The sequence below is a fragment of the Peromyscus eremicus genome, chromosome 1 (genome assembly GCF_949786415.1).
Source record: "Peromyscus eremicus chromosome 1, PerEre_H2_v1, whole genome shotgun sequence".
Lineage (NCBI taxonomy): Eukaryota > Metazoa > Chordata > Mammalia > Rodentia > Cricetidae > Peromyscus > Peromyscus eremicus.
In genome coordinates this window covers 7,815,327-7,832,368 of record NC_081416.1, presented here as the reverse complement: position 1 = coordinate 7,832,368, position 17,042 = coordinate 7,815,327, and the positions used below count along the sequence as shown (strand labels likewise).

Below are 17,042 nucleotides of genomic sequence, written 5' to 3'. Positions count from 1 at the left end.
GACCCAACCAAGTAAACACAGAGACTTATATTGCTTACAAACTGTATGGCCATGGCAGGCTTCTTGCTAACTGTTCTTACAGCTTAAATTAATCCATTTCCATAAATCTATACCTTGCCACATGGCTCGTGGCTTACCGGTATCTTCACATGCGGCTTGTCATGGTGGCGGCTGGCAGTGTCTCCCTCTCAGCCTTCCACTTCCCAGAATTCTTCTCCTTGTCCCGCCTATACTTCCTGCCTAGCCAATGGCCAATCAGTGATTTATTTACTGACCAATCAGCAACACACTTGACATACAGACCATCCCACAGCATTTGTCTAATATATAAACAGCTCTTATATTTAAGTTCTGTTAACATGTTTAAGAAAGTATTCTCCAAGTACTTTATCTAAATACCAATTTGTAATTACCAATAAATAAGTTACTTTAAAGAGAGATCCTATTTCTAGCCTCTTTTATAAAGGCTAATTACTTAGCAAGGTTTCAAGGTCTGTGGTAATTGACTGCAGTAAACCATTACATTTATAATTTTCAAAATAGTTTCTTGGTTACGGGGCTTGATAAGAGTCTTAGAAAGAAAACTCTACTGTTCATACTTCATGGGCTCTTCTAAGCTCATACTGCTTAGGTTTATTACTGTGATGGCTATAATAAGCATTTCTAGGTTTTTGTATTTGGTACTCAAGTTATGCAATTCTCTATTTCTTAAAATTAGTGTAATTAAAAGCTTAGTTGACTCCAGAATAGCTAAAGGTTTCTCAAAAAATCAAATTTGTTTAAGAAACCAGTTTTGTTATTGCTGTTGTCATTATGGTCAGGCTACATACCATTAAACGTAACATGGTACATAACCGGTTAAGTTGGTTTTGGGGTAATATCTAAGCCCAACAATGTATTCAAGAACAGAGTTTATTTTCAGATTTAGGTGTCTAATAAACATGAAGAAATCATTCATCCATGAAAGATGCATTTAATTTCTTACATTCATAACAATAGGTATGGCAAATAAGGTAATTTATAATTTTAAAAACTTTTCCAAAATCCCCTAACTTGATACAAAGCTTTCTTTTTAATACAAACCGTTTAAGTTCCCAAATTTGTTTTTTAAATTTTGAATGTCCAGTTTGATTATGTATTTTCAGCCTATATTTATAGAGTAGTTTCTAGTTCCTGAACAGGTAAGATGGGGCGGGGGCGTCTGTCCCCTTAAAGTGGTACTCGTCACTGGGCTATTTGCCGGTCTTCTTTTTCGGCCATTTCTTGTTGGCGGATTGTATCCTGTGCTGCTTGCTGCATTTTCTCCAGTTTTTCCAGAGTCAGAGATTTTAAGGGTAAAAGTTTGGGTTTACACAGCACCATTGTGGTTACATCTTCCACAGACAACTGCCCTATTAATAAGAAATAAGAAGTTAATTTGAGAAAGATGCCTGGTGGTTTTGATTTGCAACTAGAATGTAAGTCTAAAATCTTACTGCCAATGAAAAAGTTTCTGCTCTTGGACTGACAAAGCAGTAATCCCACAAGCAACGTTTCTCAATACTGAAGAGTCAGGAAACAGAGCTGATACACAACAGAGCTGTTTGGGCCAAATGTTTAATTGGAAGAATATATACACAACACAAAAATATAGCAAGCTGCAATATTTAACATGAATGCTCAAATTATGAGTTGTTTAACTGGAATGGTTAGCTTTTCTTACTAGAGTTTGATTTTAGGTTACTTTCCCCATATTTCCAATCTTCCTTTGAATTCCATTTCACTGAGACTTTCACATTATATTCTGCACTGAGGAATAACAGGATTTATAGTTATAAGAAACAGTATTTAATTTGATGTCCTTTTGTTGAAAAAAGTGAGAATTTCTTTACAACCTACTCACGAAAACATAATAGACATGAGAGTGGACAGTAAGTGAGGCATGTAACCACAGTAGTTGCAGATACTTAGCTATTCTGCTGTGTGATACTGCCCATTACCTGATAAGTCTATAGTAGTCTATAGCCAAAATACTTGTGAGATATACATACCTTGTTTTGGAAGGACTTCATGGAACATCGACTTCACTTCTGCCATCTATAACTGCTGGATACAGTGCTTTTGCTCCTTCAATGAGAAATCAATTACTAACATTAAAATTCCCAACGAATACTTACTAGAGACCATAACTGAAATCACAAATACTATAAAAAGTAAACTACCCTACATGCAAGATTTTCTCATCAGTTTTCTGTGGTTCTCCTCTAAAATAAAAGTGAGACATTTTATGTGTATTAAGATCTTGTCAATATTTATTCAATAGTGAGTAATTGAAATGTTATCTAACTTTTCCCATCCTAAGAAAAAATTGGTAAAACTTCAGTTTTGTTTTTGTACTTTTTTATTTTATTTTTTCGAGACGGGGTTTCTCTGTGTAGCCCTGGCTGTCCAGGAACTCTCTTTGTAGACCAGGCTGGCCTTGAACTCACAGAGATGTGCCTGCCTCTGCCTCCTGAATGCTGGGATTAATGGTATGTGCCATCACTGCCTGGCATTTTTTGTGTGTTTTAAGAGGAAATCATTCAGTTGAGAAAAGGCATACAGGAAGCCATCTTGGTTCACTGACAGCTTCTCTCCCGAGGAGACACTGATACCACTGAAACTACCACACTACCAACTGAAAAGGGGTGAGGCACAAAGAGGTGGTAATAGGCAACATTTCCTTAACATTCTTTTTCTTAAGTTGCTAACAGCTGATTTCTACTTTCCTGACTGCACAGCTGTAATCTGTAAGAAAGCAACACAATGGGTAAACAAGCTAGAAACAGACATGAAGTATGCTTTTAGCAGACCTACTGAGATACTATATTCAAAAGGACCAGGATACACCTTCCTATTAGCATTGTTATGGCTATCTAAGCATATGCTACCTGCAGCCCTTGCAACAAATGTTACATCCCAGATTCAACTATACTGTCTGCTCTAAGTGTCTGGATCAAGTTGTGGAATGATGCCTTTCTAAATATGCTTTTCCAGGCAGTGCCACCCATTTAGTGATGTTTCACTACACTGACGCAACCTTACTATATGTCTTTCGCAATGTTACTACCAAGATTTATTACTTATAAGGTGGTGATGCTGGCTTGGTGCCTGCTTTTCCACCCACTGCAAATTAATTATAACCAAGTGAAGCTGCTTTTGTTCTTTGTCATTCTTGTTCCACTACTTAGTCCTAATAAAAGCTTTCTACTTTGTATCCTTCAAGTGATTATCTTCTCATTCAAATTACTTGAGAATGTCTAGGTTCCTGAGAACTTCTATCTGCTCTGCAGAACTCCTATCTTCAAACTTTATTCCTGTTCTCTCTCTCTGCTCTACCAGGGAGAGTACATGGTATAAGGAATAGGCCAGGAAAGCCACTCATCACTAAATGGAGTGTGAGGTAAGTGTACTATTGCAATTCCCTTAGAATGCATAGCTCCTAATACATGCTTCCTTGCTATTTAGGCCTGAAACCTAATACTCACATCCTTTTTCTTCCTGGTTGGGTTAAGGCTGATAGCAGTGCATATCCTTGATTAAACTGAATATAGCTACTGAACTCCTAACCTCTCCATTAAAAACATCACAATGAAAAAATACTGTGCCTGCATCAGGTAAGACCTGACATGCCACTGAAAAGGATGGGCATTACTGATTTTGAGAAAAGTAAAGCATAACAACTATTTTCATACATACCACCAAAATGCTGTCTATCTTGGTAGGTTAAGTTTTAGCTGTTTATAAAAAGAGCAACTCCAACTTTGTATAATTAAATCACTACCCTTTGTTTTCCTTTGGTTTGTACCTCTTACACATCCAAAATACAGCCTGAGGAGAACAGTGATACTTGGTGCTCATTTCTGTTTAAGCCATTGTTAGTGGAAAGGGTGTGGGGCTGGTGAAGAGTGGGTTGACACTTGTGAGAGTAACATCAGCGCCCTCATTTGCTTACGTGGTTTCTGCTTTAGTAGGACTGATTCTTATTCTAGGCCCCTTAGGCCTTGACAGGAGAGAAACAGGAAGGGAAGGGCTAAAATAAGCAAAGTGGAGATCTGATGGCTAGCATTGGCCAGGATACAGAGTTTTGATAATTAACTGCCCTGGGAGTCTAGAACAGGAAGGAACATTTTTTTCCCCCTCATAGCAGTCTGCCATTATCCAAACACAAGTGTTTGTAGGGTGTAGTGTTTTCTAAGGAGTTGTGACTACTTCTAAGCTCATTATCAAAGCAGATGGGGTGTATACAAAACCAGAGACGGATGGATCAAAAGAGAAATACAACAAACACCTATTAATGAAATGTGTATTGAAAAACTGCCATGACCATTCAGTAAATGAGGGCCTACCATGTGTCAGACAATGTTCATCAGTGCAAATAAAAATCTTTTGCCTTTTGTAGCCTACAGCTGGGGGATAAGAGAAGAGAAACAACAGAAGGTAGCTAAGTGCAGATACAAGTTTAAACTGAATGGGGGAAGAGGGCAATCCAGTTATAATAAGAAAATCATGATGGTCCCATTAGGATGACACTTAAGCAAAGAGTTGATGTGTGTGAGTTTATGTGCTATGCCTTGGAATTGTGGACAGATCCAAAGCCTGCTAACTTCCACAGTGAAAGAAGGCTTATGGAAATGGACACCCTCTTTCAGCTTTTTTTATAGAGCTTCTTTGGTCTATCTCCTAAAACCAAGCATTCTTCAGAGCTATCATCCCTAATAAAACTACAGCAGAATGCTTAGGAGTAGGGATGCCCATTCAGCATTGCATTAAAATGACATTGACTAGCAAAATGTTTAGCAATACTGAGCCCACTTTTTCACCAACTGCCCAAGAGTTAAATTATGGGTTATGTATAGACTAGAATACTATCTCAGAATAAGAAATGATCCAGATTGTGATGGCACATTAAGACAAATATTAAAATGAAGAAGTAAACTTACTCTTACCATATTGGAACTCAGATTTTTAACACTGCTAAATGCAGTGTCAATAAACCATTGTTTGAAGCCCTTGGTCTGGGTAACTGGAAAAGTCTGACGCTTCCTTTCCTTTTTAAAGTTGGTAATCTTTCTCGGAGAACATAGTTCTGATGGGCAGTGTACCTCAAAATCCTGAGAAGGTATGCAAACCTACCATAGTACTGGATGTCTAAAATGAATGGAAAAGAACTCAAAGGAAACCTTTGTCATAAGATATTTCACCGTTTTTGGAGCATTGAAAGACTTGTCTAAGAAAGTCTTTTAAAATCAATCATGTATCTGGACAAGTTGGAAGAGAAGATCACCAAAATGTGTAGCAGGAATCTTAAAAAGTTCTTATTAATAAAAACAAACCTGAGCCAGGTATTGGGGTGAACTGGAAGATCAGAGAACCAGAACAAGCCACAGCTACCTCACCTCGCCGGATCCTCAGCTGGTCTTGTTTCCTCAGACTGGAGGCCTCTGAGTCCTCATTCAGAATGGGTCTCAGCTGAACTGCTGCTAAAAGCCTAAAAGCTTAACCAGGCCAAAGGCTTCTAGTTCCTGGTCTTCACGCCTTATATACCTTTCTGCTTTCTACCATCACTCCCTGGGATTAAAGGCGTGAGTCACTATGCTTGGCTGTACCCTTGAACACATGGATTTCTGCCTCTGGAATGCTAGGATTAAAGGCGTGTGCTACCACTGCCTATCCTAAGTATTTAGTGGCTTTTCTGTTCTCTGACCCCAGATAGGTTTATTTGGGTACATAATATTTTGGGGGACACAATACCACCACAAAAGTGTCCTTTTTAACTTTGAGAATGCAAGCTGTCTTCAATTCTTACCTGAAGAGTCTTAGAGACATTTTACACGTTTCTAAATTAACATACATTTTTCATTTGCAGTAGTTATAAAGGACATGATTTTTACATACTTAATATCAGTTTTTTAAAACATTGACTGTAAACAGCAATTTGGTAGCTAACATTTTCTTTTTAAATAAAAAAAGTTCTTCCTTAGAGATTTTGTATTATTCATTTTATCCCTAGATCTCTGTATTTCTATCACAATTTTAATCTAATGTAACATTTTCCCACTTGTTATGTTACTGATCATACTAGATTATTAGCTGGTTACAAAATGATATTTAAAATATATTTTATAACTTTAAACTACACATTGATAAAGTTATTGCCCACACATCTGTTATTAAGGAGACTTTTCTCAGTTCACATATGCTTGGCTGAGAATTTTTTGGATTGCTACAATCTTACTTTTTATTTATACAGGCATTGCTACAGTCTGACTTTTCCTTTATACAGGTATAAGTACTGAGATGGGAATGGGAAAATTTTTTGTTCACGTTTTGAACTTGTTATATATTTAAAAGTCATAGTGATCTATCACTAATGATTTGTTTTAGTGAACAACAAACTAGTAAATTAAGTTTTCCTCATGTGCATGTTAGGCAAACATTTTACCAATGGGCTGCATCCTTAGTGCCTACATTTCTGTGAGTAGTTTTGGAAGCGGAGTACTGAGCAGTTCCTCTTGTGAAAGCTCAACCTTACCTAATAATTCAAAGCCCTTAGTTAAGAGCTTTATTTACTTACTGTCTCTGGCACCCAAGAGCTTTCATTCCTTGAAGCATTTCATTGCAGTAAATTTCTACACTGGCTGGAAAAATGCCTTTTTTCCTTCTTTTTTGTTGTTGTTAGGTGATTGTGAAGGGAGGGGTAAAGGAAATAAGACTAGGTATGATTATCTACAGGCTCTTTTTTTTTTTTTTAGGGAATTAAGCATCAGAAACTTCACATGGAAGTTAATGGTCTCCAAGTTCATTATTCTTAGCCTTGCTTGCCTTCATTCTGCCCTGATTGTCTTTAGGTATCTGGAAGCATGTGTACCCTGGCATAAATACTACTGATTTGTAAAATAAATCACATTACGTTGTACTTAGAGATATTAATAGATTTTCTGAAAGAATTTTATAGTTAACTAAAATTTGAGATGCTCTATGAAGGAAAAATGATTTTTTCTTTTTAACATCAAGACTTTCCTGAAACTTCAGTATACTAAAGTATGTAATGAATCTGCAGCAGGAGAAATGAAAATGTATTATTTGTCAAACTTACTTGATCCTGGACTCCTTTAAAAATGCTCTATGGTACAGCATCTACTACAGCATACTAGATGTGTCATAAGACACTAGGTGGAGCACACACTAAGGAAACACCATTATTTACAATATAATAAAGCTAATTTGAAATCATTTTTTTTCTGAATAATTTGTAAAGGTCAATCCAAGATGGTTTATCTTCTTTCCTTAGTAAGTAGAAAGTTTAGACATTCTTGGAAAAAACTGTCTTTTACCACTACTTAAATATGAAAAGAGAAACATCTTGCAGAGTATTTGAGGAATTGACAAAAATAACAGCTGTTTGCTATTGCCTGTCAGAAGAACACTCTGTGACACAAGTACAGCATTTTGACAGTTGCTTATGGGCTGTGTGCACATTAGACATACAGTGGCTAGGGTGGATGTCAGGTGTCCTCTCTGTTGCTCTCAGTATCTTTAAGACAGGGTCTTACACTGGCCACCACAATCACTAAAACAGATTGAAGACAAAAGGACCTGAATAGACGTAAAAGTTGTTTTAGGAGGACAACTGAGGCTCTTAATATAGGCTAGTACAGGTAATGGATAGTACAGTCTTGGCAACCAGCTGGATCATGGAATCAGAGAAGAAAAAAAGGAAGAATGGATGACAAGGTCATGCTGACGTTTGGCTATGTGAATGAGGATATATTTGTAAGACTTAGGAGGAAACGTGCTGTGTAATGACCTAGGCAGTAAAAGTGCTTGCTTGAGGTTGACCCTTGGAATCCACAGTAGCAGGGAAGAACTGATTGCTGAAGGTTTTGGCTGCATATATGCTGTACCATATGTGTATACACACATAGACACACATACACCATACACCCAACAGGCAACGGGATGTTTAAGTATGGAATGGAATATTGAAGGAGAAGCCAAGAGGATGGTGATAGTGCAAGCCAGCAAAAGCAATGGTATACATATTTTCCTTTAAGCAGCAATTTCACAATAACAATATCAATAAAGGACTTTGAAAGCCAAAGACCAAGGTTTATATGAACTTGTTAAGAGTGTGTTCTTACGACATCTGTTAGACTTTAATGTAGACATATATAGATCTCTAAAGTGGCCACACAGTAAAAGCTTATATACTAAAACCATACCTTCTAGCCTATAGAAAACATATCAGGGAACTGGATGACTTCAAGGTATATAAAGTGATCCCTTTTTAAAAAACACATTGTAGACAGGCAAGCTTAGGAGAGACAGCATGGGCATTAGGATCAGTAAGGGAGACACAACTGTTTTAAGATGATGAATCTACAAAATAAAGCAATGAGAACAGATGTTAACATGCAAGGGATGTTCAATAAATCTCCCCTACCATTCTACTCACCACTCTCTTTGGGTGATAAAATGATTAAAGATGACTGAGAAAAGCTAAAATGGTTGGACTGTGCAGGTAGTAATTCAAATTTGAAAGGAAGAATAAAGACCATGTATGGTGGTTTGAATGAAAATGACCCCCATTGGGTAATAGATTTGAATGCATGGTCACTAGGGAGTGGCACTATTTGAAAGGTTTAGGAGGTGTGGCTTTATTGGAGGAAATGTGTTACTGAGGGTGGGCTTTGAGGTTTCAAAAGCCCATGCTAAGTCCAGGGTCTTATGGCCAGTGGATAAGGACGTAGCTCTCAGTTACCATTTCTGCCTGTATGCTGCCATGCTTTCTGCCATGATGATAATGGACTAAACCTCTGGAACTGTAACCAAGTCCTCAAATGCTTTCTTTTATAAGAGTTGCTTTGGTCATGGTGTCTCTTCACAGCAATATAACACTGACTTAAGACACCACAATTCAGATTTAGGTTCATTAAGTGTGTAAGTCCAATTGGAAGATCGGAATGATCGAGGAACAGAGAGTCAGCTGCACATCAGTATCAACGATAGAGGTACACTCAATCACTCAAGGATGTGAAAAATGGTGGGTGATGGGATTAGGTAAAAAGACAAGTATACACAGCAGTTAAGAGAAGCACTTTTTCTTTTAAAGCATTCTAGGATTTTGCTTATTTTGTATGCGTGTAGGTGCATACATGTCATACTAATGCATGGAAAATACAGAATTCATATAAAGCCTCACATCAATTCCTAGCACATAAGAGCTGAATGAATATTAGTAATTCTTACTGTACTGTACCACTATAATGATGTCATAAAACTAGATTCTCAGAAAAAATGAAGTCTAAAAAAGAGTTATGGGGGCTTATTACTAATATTTAATGAAAAATGTACCAGTAAGGAGGAACATTTCAGAATTATTCACCCATCATCCCACCCACTATCAACCAGGCCAAAACTTGCTTAGCTTCTGAGGTCAGTCCTGTTCACAGTGGTATGGCTATAGATGCCCATCATTCTCTATACAGCCATACTCTCTTAGTAATGATCTTAAACACAGATTAGTTTAAATGCATCTAGCTGGGTTGTGGTGGCACATGGCTATAATGCCAGCACTTACTTGGGAGGTAGAGGGAGGGGGTATCTCTGAGTTTGAGGCCAGCCTGGTCTACAGAGTGAGTTCCAGGACAGCTAGGGGTACACACAGAAACCCTGTCTCGAACAAAACAAACCAAACCAAAGAATTAATATATCTATATGTACCTTAGCTTCATAGTATCAGTGTTTAGTGGAAAGTCGCACATATTAACTAAGACATTTGAGCAGAATGTGTGTGTGTGTGTGTGTGTGTGTGTGTATTTTTTACCTCAAAAAGGTAATGTTAGAATTGAATTACGTTGGGTGCAGCCAAAAAATAAGAAAACTTGAATTACCCACCTCCCATTCATCCTCCAATATATACAAGTGAACTGTAAAAGACTAGAAAGAAGTAATCATGTCTAAGATTATATAGTTGTAAAGTGAAGAAAAAGGACTTGGACTCTCATCTGCCATAATCCATTAACCTGGTCCTCTTCTCAGTTTTCTCTATGCTACATCTGGGTAAATAGCTTGGAGGCCCATCAAAAGAACACAAACATTTAAGATGTTAGATGAGAGAAGAGACCTCAGTGAGTAGAAACCATTGAAGGCTAAAGTAATACATCTTCACAATCTGTTGGAATGGGCAAATTTTAAGCCACTAATTACTGTTAGAAAGGTAAAAAACAAGTCAGACAGTAAGTCTTAGGAATGTGTACATGTTTAAAAAGTAACTGGCATACAAACTAAAGTGTATGCTTTTTTTCTCTCTTCAGCAACTGTCACAGACAATACATGTAGCATGTGAATGATCTTTCTTAATTTGTAGATCAAGTATTCTAGTTGTCATGTTTGATACCAGCCTGAAAACAGCATTAGGAAGGCAAACTTTTTTTTGACTATGACCTTTTTTTTTTTTTCTTCCAGTGCTGGTAATCAACTCAGGGTCTTGTGTATGATAAGTAAGTGCTCCACCATGAGCCTCAGCCCTAAATATTATGTTTTAAAAGAATGTGCCATCAGAGCTGCCACATTTTGAGCAGATAGGCAATATGTTAAATAGCTAAACAGGGCTATAAGCTTTAGGTCATATCTTTGTGTAGCTATCTGGAAAATACAAGCTGTGGTCACAAGAGTGGTAAACAGAAAGGGAGACAGATTACTAAAATATAACTCCAGTTACAAGAATATTGATCAGAAACATAAAAGTAAGACCCAGACCAGGATTTGGATCCATTTTTAAAACTGTTCTAGCTCACAGGAATACTGGGTTTTGTGCCAGAAGTCATTCTCATAGTCTCCTTAATATTGCCTACCACTCCTAACCTGTTTTTTTTTTTTTTTTTTGGTCTTCACTATTGCTCTTTCCCCCTGTATTAAATAAACTTATCAGCTTATTCTAATTATAGAAAACCCATCTCTAAAGTCTGAAATGGAATGCTTCAGAGTAGTTTAGGAGTTCCATGTACTTTAAACAAGCAATGACAACAAAAGCTCGTGTAAAACAAGCTTGAGCTGAAAATTTTTCTTCCTTAGTAATCTATATTTCTATTTTAAGTGGGGCACAGAGTTGTTCTCTATACTAATTAGCTAGCTGTTTTTGCTCTGTTTCATGTACATACTTATGAGATACTGAAGTTACACTGATACATAACTGTGTGACACTACATTTCTTAGCCATTATGCAGCTTGGTTTCCTCATACAAAACACTTCATATTTCAATATCTATCCAAAATTCAAAGTTCCAAGTAAAGAGCAGATATAAAAATGCCTAGAAATTCAGTATGGTTTATTATCCTAGGTCAAATTTTCATGTCATGATGGACTTGTTCTACACTGCCATTAAGGAATCTTTTAAATCCAAAGACCTTTGAATCTTTATAGACATTGTATTACCTACAAATAGGATGGCATGATTTATTTAAAAGTGTTTTTCTTTAAACATTTTTTTAAACTTATTTAAAGCAACATACATTGCCAAATTGTATCCTTAAATTTTTTTGTATGTATGATAAAACAAATGTACTTCATAATATATATAACTCAAGGCTGAAATCATGTTGAAGGTTTTAAGTGAGCAGCGAAGAGTAGAAACCTATATAGACTGTAACCAAGGGAACAGAAATCTGTTATATGTTAAAATTCTATCTTGAATCTTTGGCAGAGATGACAAGTGACTTGAGCCTTACCAACAGAAGTAATAGTGCTTTAAAGCATTTTGAGACTCTAAACCAAGTCCTAATGTTTTTATGTAAGAAATATAGACATCGGGGCTGGAGAGGTGGCTCAGTGGTTAAGAGCACCGACTGCTCTTCCAGAGGTCCTGAGTTCAATTCCCAGCAACCACATGGTGGCTCACAACCACTTGTAATGAGATCTGGTGCCCTCTTCTGGCCTGCAGGGACACATGCTGGCAGAATACTGTATACATAATAAATAAATAAATCTTTAAAAAAAAAAAAAAAAAAAGAAATATAGACATCATAGACCAGTAGCTTTATAGTCCCAAACTAGTTTATTTTTTTTATTCTGGTCTGCTGGATGTTTAAAAAGTATCTGAACCAATTTTGAAAACCTGCAGATTCGACATAAAATTCAAATTTTAGCTGTATTTGGCAGTATTTGCTAAATTCGTACTCTCAGATTCTCTAGTCCTTACTGTTTCCATTGCTTCCCTTCCCTTATCAGCTCAGCAGTTAAGCATATCTAACATTTAACTTGCAGTAAAATACAGAGCCACTACAACACATTATATGCCAAATTGTCTAACTGTACCAGTTGTGCAGTGATTGACTTTTGTTTGTTTGGTTTTTAGTTGTAAACCTAGTCTTTAATGTTTGTGCCATCTCTCCAACTTCCCCTCCCTGTCTTGAGACAGGCTCTGGATGCAGTTGCTTAGGTTGCTTTGGGACTCCTGGGCTCAAGTAATCTCCCTGCTTCATCCTCCAGCGTAGCTGGTACTATGGGTGAAAACCATTGAACCTGGACTACTAGGCACTAAGATTCAAATCCTAGAGATGGAAGCACCAGAAGCAATCCTATTATATAAAGGATATTCATTGTTAGGGCTCTTAAAGTAAATTCTTTGGTGAATTCATTAAGCTAGCTCTTTCAAAGTAAATTCAGTTTGGCTGGTGCAGTTTCAAGGGGGCATGGCATAGAATTTTAGGAACAATGACAAAAATTATCTTGTGATAGTCAAAAGTTGAAGTTAAATGAAGACTGAAATTTCAAAAGCATAGATTTTGGAATAGGGAATGGGGCAGTACTGGGGATTAAATTTAGGGCCTTTTGTATACTAGCCACGCATTCACCACTGAGCTACACCTCCAGTTCCGTATAGATTGTCCAATGTAAGGAAAAGGTGAGAGAGTGAGCCCTGAAAGACTATGTTTCCCAGCAAACATACAGTAGTAACACCCAGTTTTACTCAAGCAATTGCCCATATGCCAGTGGAGTATGGACTGATAACATTCATGTGGAGAAGCCAACTGAAACATCAGGTATGAGACAGTTGGAGACATAGTAGATTCTCTTCTGCTTTGCTCGCTGGCATCTGCTAGTATAAATGTGTTGCAACATGCTCAATTTGGCTAATTAACTCAGACTCATGTTAATAAAATGTGTGGTGTCTAGTTTCTGAAATGTGCCTAAGTCTCAGAACAGGAACTGTTCATGGAGGAGCTAGATGATGTCATAGGCACTGGAAGACTCCAACAGCATATACCACTATTAAGTTCATATTCATCTCATGTAAAATACTGTTCTCTAATAACCTGTTTTAAAATTCAGTTCTAGGTGACAGTCTTAAAAATATTAACCTTTAGCCTTGTGAAAAAGTTAATTAGTAGCTGAGATAATTGGTTAGCTATTTCCACAGTATGTAAGGAAAGAGAATTGATAGTTTACATTGTTTTCTAAAGCTCATTCCTCAAATCTCAGATTTGTGCATAAAAGTCTTGTTTTATTATTAAAAATGTACACTTTTTTCTAAAGCCCTCCAGAATCAATGAATTGGAATCTTTTGTTTTTGACATTAAACTTGGAGAACTGTCTCTCTCTCATTGATCTTTAAATATTTAATGCCTAATATGTGCCTAAATTATACTGCTTTAGAAGTTAATAACAATCATACTCTGACCACATTCTGTGAACTATGAGGCAAGCTAAAGTACTTCACATAATATTTGAATTCTGTTCAAATTTAGCCCATAGACATTAGCTAGTGAATGGTCATATTCCCGAAATCCAGGTCTGATCCTAAAACCTAGTCTTAACTACTATATTATTTAGCCTTCTTGAATTACGTACTAAGTTAAAATTATTTCAAAATCACGTATGAGCACTCTTCCTCCTATACAAAGAAAGCAACTATTGAAACATGTTATTTTAACTTTCAGTATGGAGCTAAAAACATTCTACACTAACCTAAGAGATTTCTTTTCACTTTCAAGATGAAAAATAAGTATAGGGTAGGAGGAATACATGAGCTTTGCATTCTTGGGAGTTTTCTTCTTGTGATTATAAACTAAATTCCACAGTTCTTTATCTACCAGGCAGAGAATGTTCCTAATGAACTAAGTGTTAAGCATAATCTTGATTTTGCAATTTTTAATAGGCAATGCTTACTACCAGAAAGCTGTCATAGAAACAACAGGACCAATTAGATCGTGCAGAAGAATTTCAGGGAGAAAATAATATTGCCTCAATTGGATTGTGGCCAGGTGGACAACAGTTGCTGCGGTATCTGCTGTGATAACATCAAGGTTCATGGATTTGAATTACAGAGCTACACATCTTTCAACAGCAGTCTGGAGGGTGCCAGGACTTGAAACTCCAGAAACTACGCTGACATCAGTATACTTTGCTGTAGATTTCATTGCACCAGCTTCAACCACAGGCGAAGTAGCAACATTTATTAAAGGGAGACAGTCTTTATTGCCAGCCCAGGGTACCAGGGTACTCTATAGACACAGGCAAATTAAATGTCAAACCCTTAGCATGCTAAATTGGATGGACTTCACTAGTAACACATGGCAAGGGTACATATAGTTGCATTTGAGAACACAACTGGGAAAGTAAGAATACTGATATGTAGTCATGAACAAGAAAGGCTTAAGCCTCTGGTCTAACTTTAGGTCACATGAAGTAAGGAAAGGGATCCCTTTTTCAACAGTACCTCTGGGTTGATTTCTTCAAAATGTCCATGTCACAGAAGGGAAGAAGATGGGGACAGTTCTAAAGTTAGAGTGGTAATGTCCATGTACAATACAACACTTTTGACAGGATTGTGATTTGTATATTCTCTATATTTATGTTACAAAATTGCTAATTTTCTTGGTTGTAATGATACTATATTCTTCAGTTTCTCTATTTCAAAATTCTTAGGAAATTCATGTAGGAAATCTTAGGGGTGTCTGCCTAACAGCAGACCTATAACCTATTTTTAAATAGTAATAAAGTAGGAATGTGAAGAGGAAAGAAATGTGTATATAGTAGAATGTTAACAAGTATTTTACATAGGTAAATGGTGTATGTCTATACAGCCTCTGAGTTTTTTTCCTCCCTTATCCTCCCTCCTTTTTTTGAGAGAGGATTTCACTATGTATCATAGTGGCTTTGAACTTGAGATTCTCTTGCTTCAGCTTCCTGAGTGCATTACACCTAGCTCTTTTACCTTTGTAATGTCTGAACATTTTCACAATAAAACATACGGGAGGGGGATTACGTTGTAAAGATTTCAGAGGTTAAAACTAAGAAAACACTGAGTATCAGGGACTATGCTCAATTTCTGATATAGTGAAGAACAGTAACACTGCTAGGAGTATCTTAGACATCCAGGACATAGCTAATTATGCAACATTTTGTCAAGGCACCATTATGTTCAGAGCAGGTGAATCTCATACAAACCATTTTATTCAGGCATAAGCATGGTCATGAAGTTAAAAATATGTAAACAGCTGACACATTAAATAATGACTATTATAAGATATGTAAGAAGAGCTATATAAACTCGGAAGAAATCACTTCCTGTTGGAATTTGGAAACACATCTCCAAGGATTACAGAATCATGGACACAAACTCACAAAAGGTGACATCAGACTAACCCCAGAAGAGACAAGAGTACTTCATTTTTGCCTGGAACACAGAGAAAGTAGATTTGCACTCTCATTATCGATTGGTTAGTTATAAGCAATTCTTAATTTGCCTGAAAATTATCTTTTTCTTGTAGTTTTAGGTATTCAATAAATTGAATATAAATATTAGAACGACTGACTCCCTGACTCAAAAAGCCAACAGAAGGAATCGCATGAGATAATGTCTTGAAGGGGACACATAAAGCATGTTAAGTGTTCTTTAAAAGGAGATTCATAAGCATTAAGTTGTTTGTTAAATCGTAGACACCCACGACTACTACAGTATACCCTTAAAAAGAGCCCAGAAAGGGGAGGCAGGACAAAAAGAAAATTGGCGGTGGTGGGAAGGTCTTGTTTTGCTGGTTGGCTAGAAAGTCATCTTTTTCTTTTGATTGTTGGGGTGAAAATTAATTCCTTTTTGTTCCTGAAATGTACAGTCTCTAAAGGTCAGGGAGTACTGTACTTGATAGGAACTCATGGAGGCGTGGTCAGGAGCTCCGCTTAGCAGTTGCTAGGGCCCAGGCTCCTGGATTGGCCTTTGGGCCAGCCCAGGCGGGGGACCGGCCTCGCCCTACCGGGAACCTTAGAGGGGCGGAGGGAAGGCTGGCCACCGCCCCACCAGCCGGAAAGAAAACCCTCCGCCAGCGGAAGCAGCCCTGGGCCCTACTACTCTTCCCAGGGCTCCCTCCACGCGGTTCCTCCGGCCTGGCCGGCCGGCCGCGGGCCGTCGCGGGCACTCACCTCACTATTCAAGCTTGGGAGCTGAGGCACCCCCGGGGCGCAGGCTGGGGCGACGATTCCCACCTTCTGGCTATGACCCTACTAGGAAGTGCCAAGCGCAACTTCCGGCGCGAGGGAGTTTTGAAGCTCTAAATTATTTCTTCTAGGTAAGTGGTCAGGCGTCTCAGTAAAGGGCCTGAAAACAAAACCTGCAGTTCCGGAGTACGAATTAACTCGTCTACCGTGGGCTGTCAGGTCACTTCTTCTGTAGGTATACTTACGGGTTCGTTCCTTCCCAGACCGCTCCGCTGTTGCCCGGGGTAACGGGGACAGAACGAAGGAAACGTGTGTACGTCAGACGGGAGACAGGAAACGCCTCTTGCCATTATCAATTATGGCTGCCCGGACTTCAACCGTAACTTCCGACTGGGAGTTGTTGCTCTAGCCGGCTGGAGGCTTTCTCTGTGGCAGAGCTAGCCAGCGGCGCCCAGTGGGCGGGAGACCGCGCACAGCCGCGGAGGAAAGGAAAAGGGCGGGGAGAGGGACGCTGGCACCAACGACTCTCTCTGATTGGACGGCTGCCTTCGCTCTGGCTCCGCCCACCCGCTCTCCCTAGCGAATG

The 17,042-nt window shown here is 38.1% G+C and overlaps 2 protein-coding genes across 5 annotated transcripts in view; one reads left to right on the top strand and one right to left on the bottom strand.

Annotated features, from left to right (window-relative positions):
- Nucleotides 1-1,200: 1,200 nt before the first annotated feature.
- On the bottom strand, nucleotides 1,201-16,957 carry Bbip1 (BBSome interacting protein 1). 4 transcript variants are annotated; one of them, XM_059256507.1, is made up of 4 exons: nucleotides 16,702-16,957; nucleotides 15,650-15,701; nucleotides 2,031-2,106; nucleotides 1,201-1,391 (listed from the first exon to the last, which is right to left on the bottom strand). In XM_059256507.1, the coding sequence occupies exons 3-4, from the start codon at nucleotides 2,074-2,076 to the stop codon at nucleotides 1,225-1,227; spliced, it is 213 nt and encodes a 70-aa protein (XP_059112490.1). In that variant the 5' UTR covers nucleotides 2,077-2,106; nucleotides 15,650-15,701; nucleotides 16,702-16,957; the 3' UTR covers nucleotides 1,201-1,224. The 4 variants fall into 4 exon arrangements, with proteins under 4 accessions (XP_059112490.1, XP_059112495.1, XP_059112477.1 ...); XM_059256512.1 differs by lacking the exon at nucleotides 16,702-16,957 and adding an exon at nucleotides 16,442-16,695; XM_059256494.1 differs by lacking the exon at nucleotides 15,650-15,701 and having other exon boundaries at nucleotides 16,702-16,952.
- The window catches only part of Shoc2 (SHOC2 leucine rich repeat scaffold protein), an 87,251-nt gene continuing 86,602 nt past the window's right edge, over nucleotides 16,394-17,042 (top strand). The window contains exon 1 of the mRNA XM_059256460.1: nucleotides 16,394-16,587. The gene's annotated coding sequence lies outside the window, so the exon portion shown is untranslated. The remainder of the gene's footprint in view (nucleotides 16,588-17,042) is intronic.

Excerpts from the sequence above, each read along its gene's own strand:
- Bbip1 (XM_059256507.1), bottom strand. The coding sequence starts at position 2,076 with ATGGCAGAAGTGAAGTCGATGTTCCATGAAGTCCTTCCAAAACAAG. Across the intron at positions 1,392-2,030 it reads TGAAGTCCTTCCAAAACAAG|GGCAGTTGTCTGTGGAAGAT; the intron begins GTATGTATATCT and ends TCTTATTAATAG.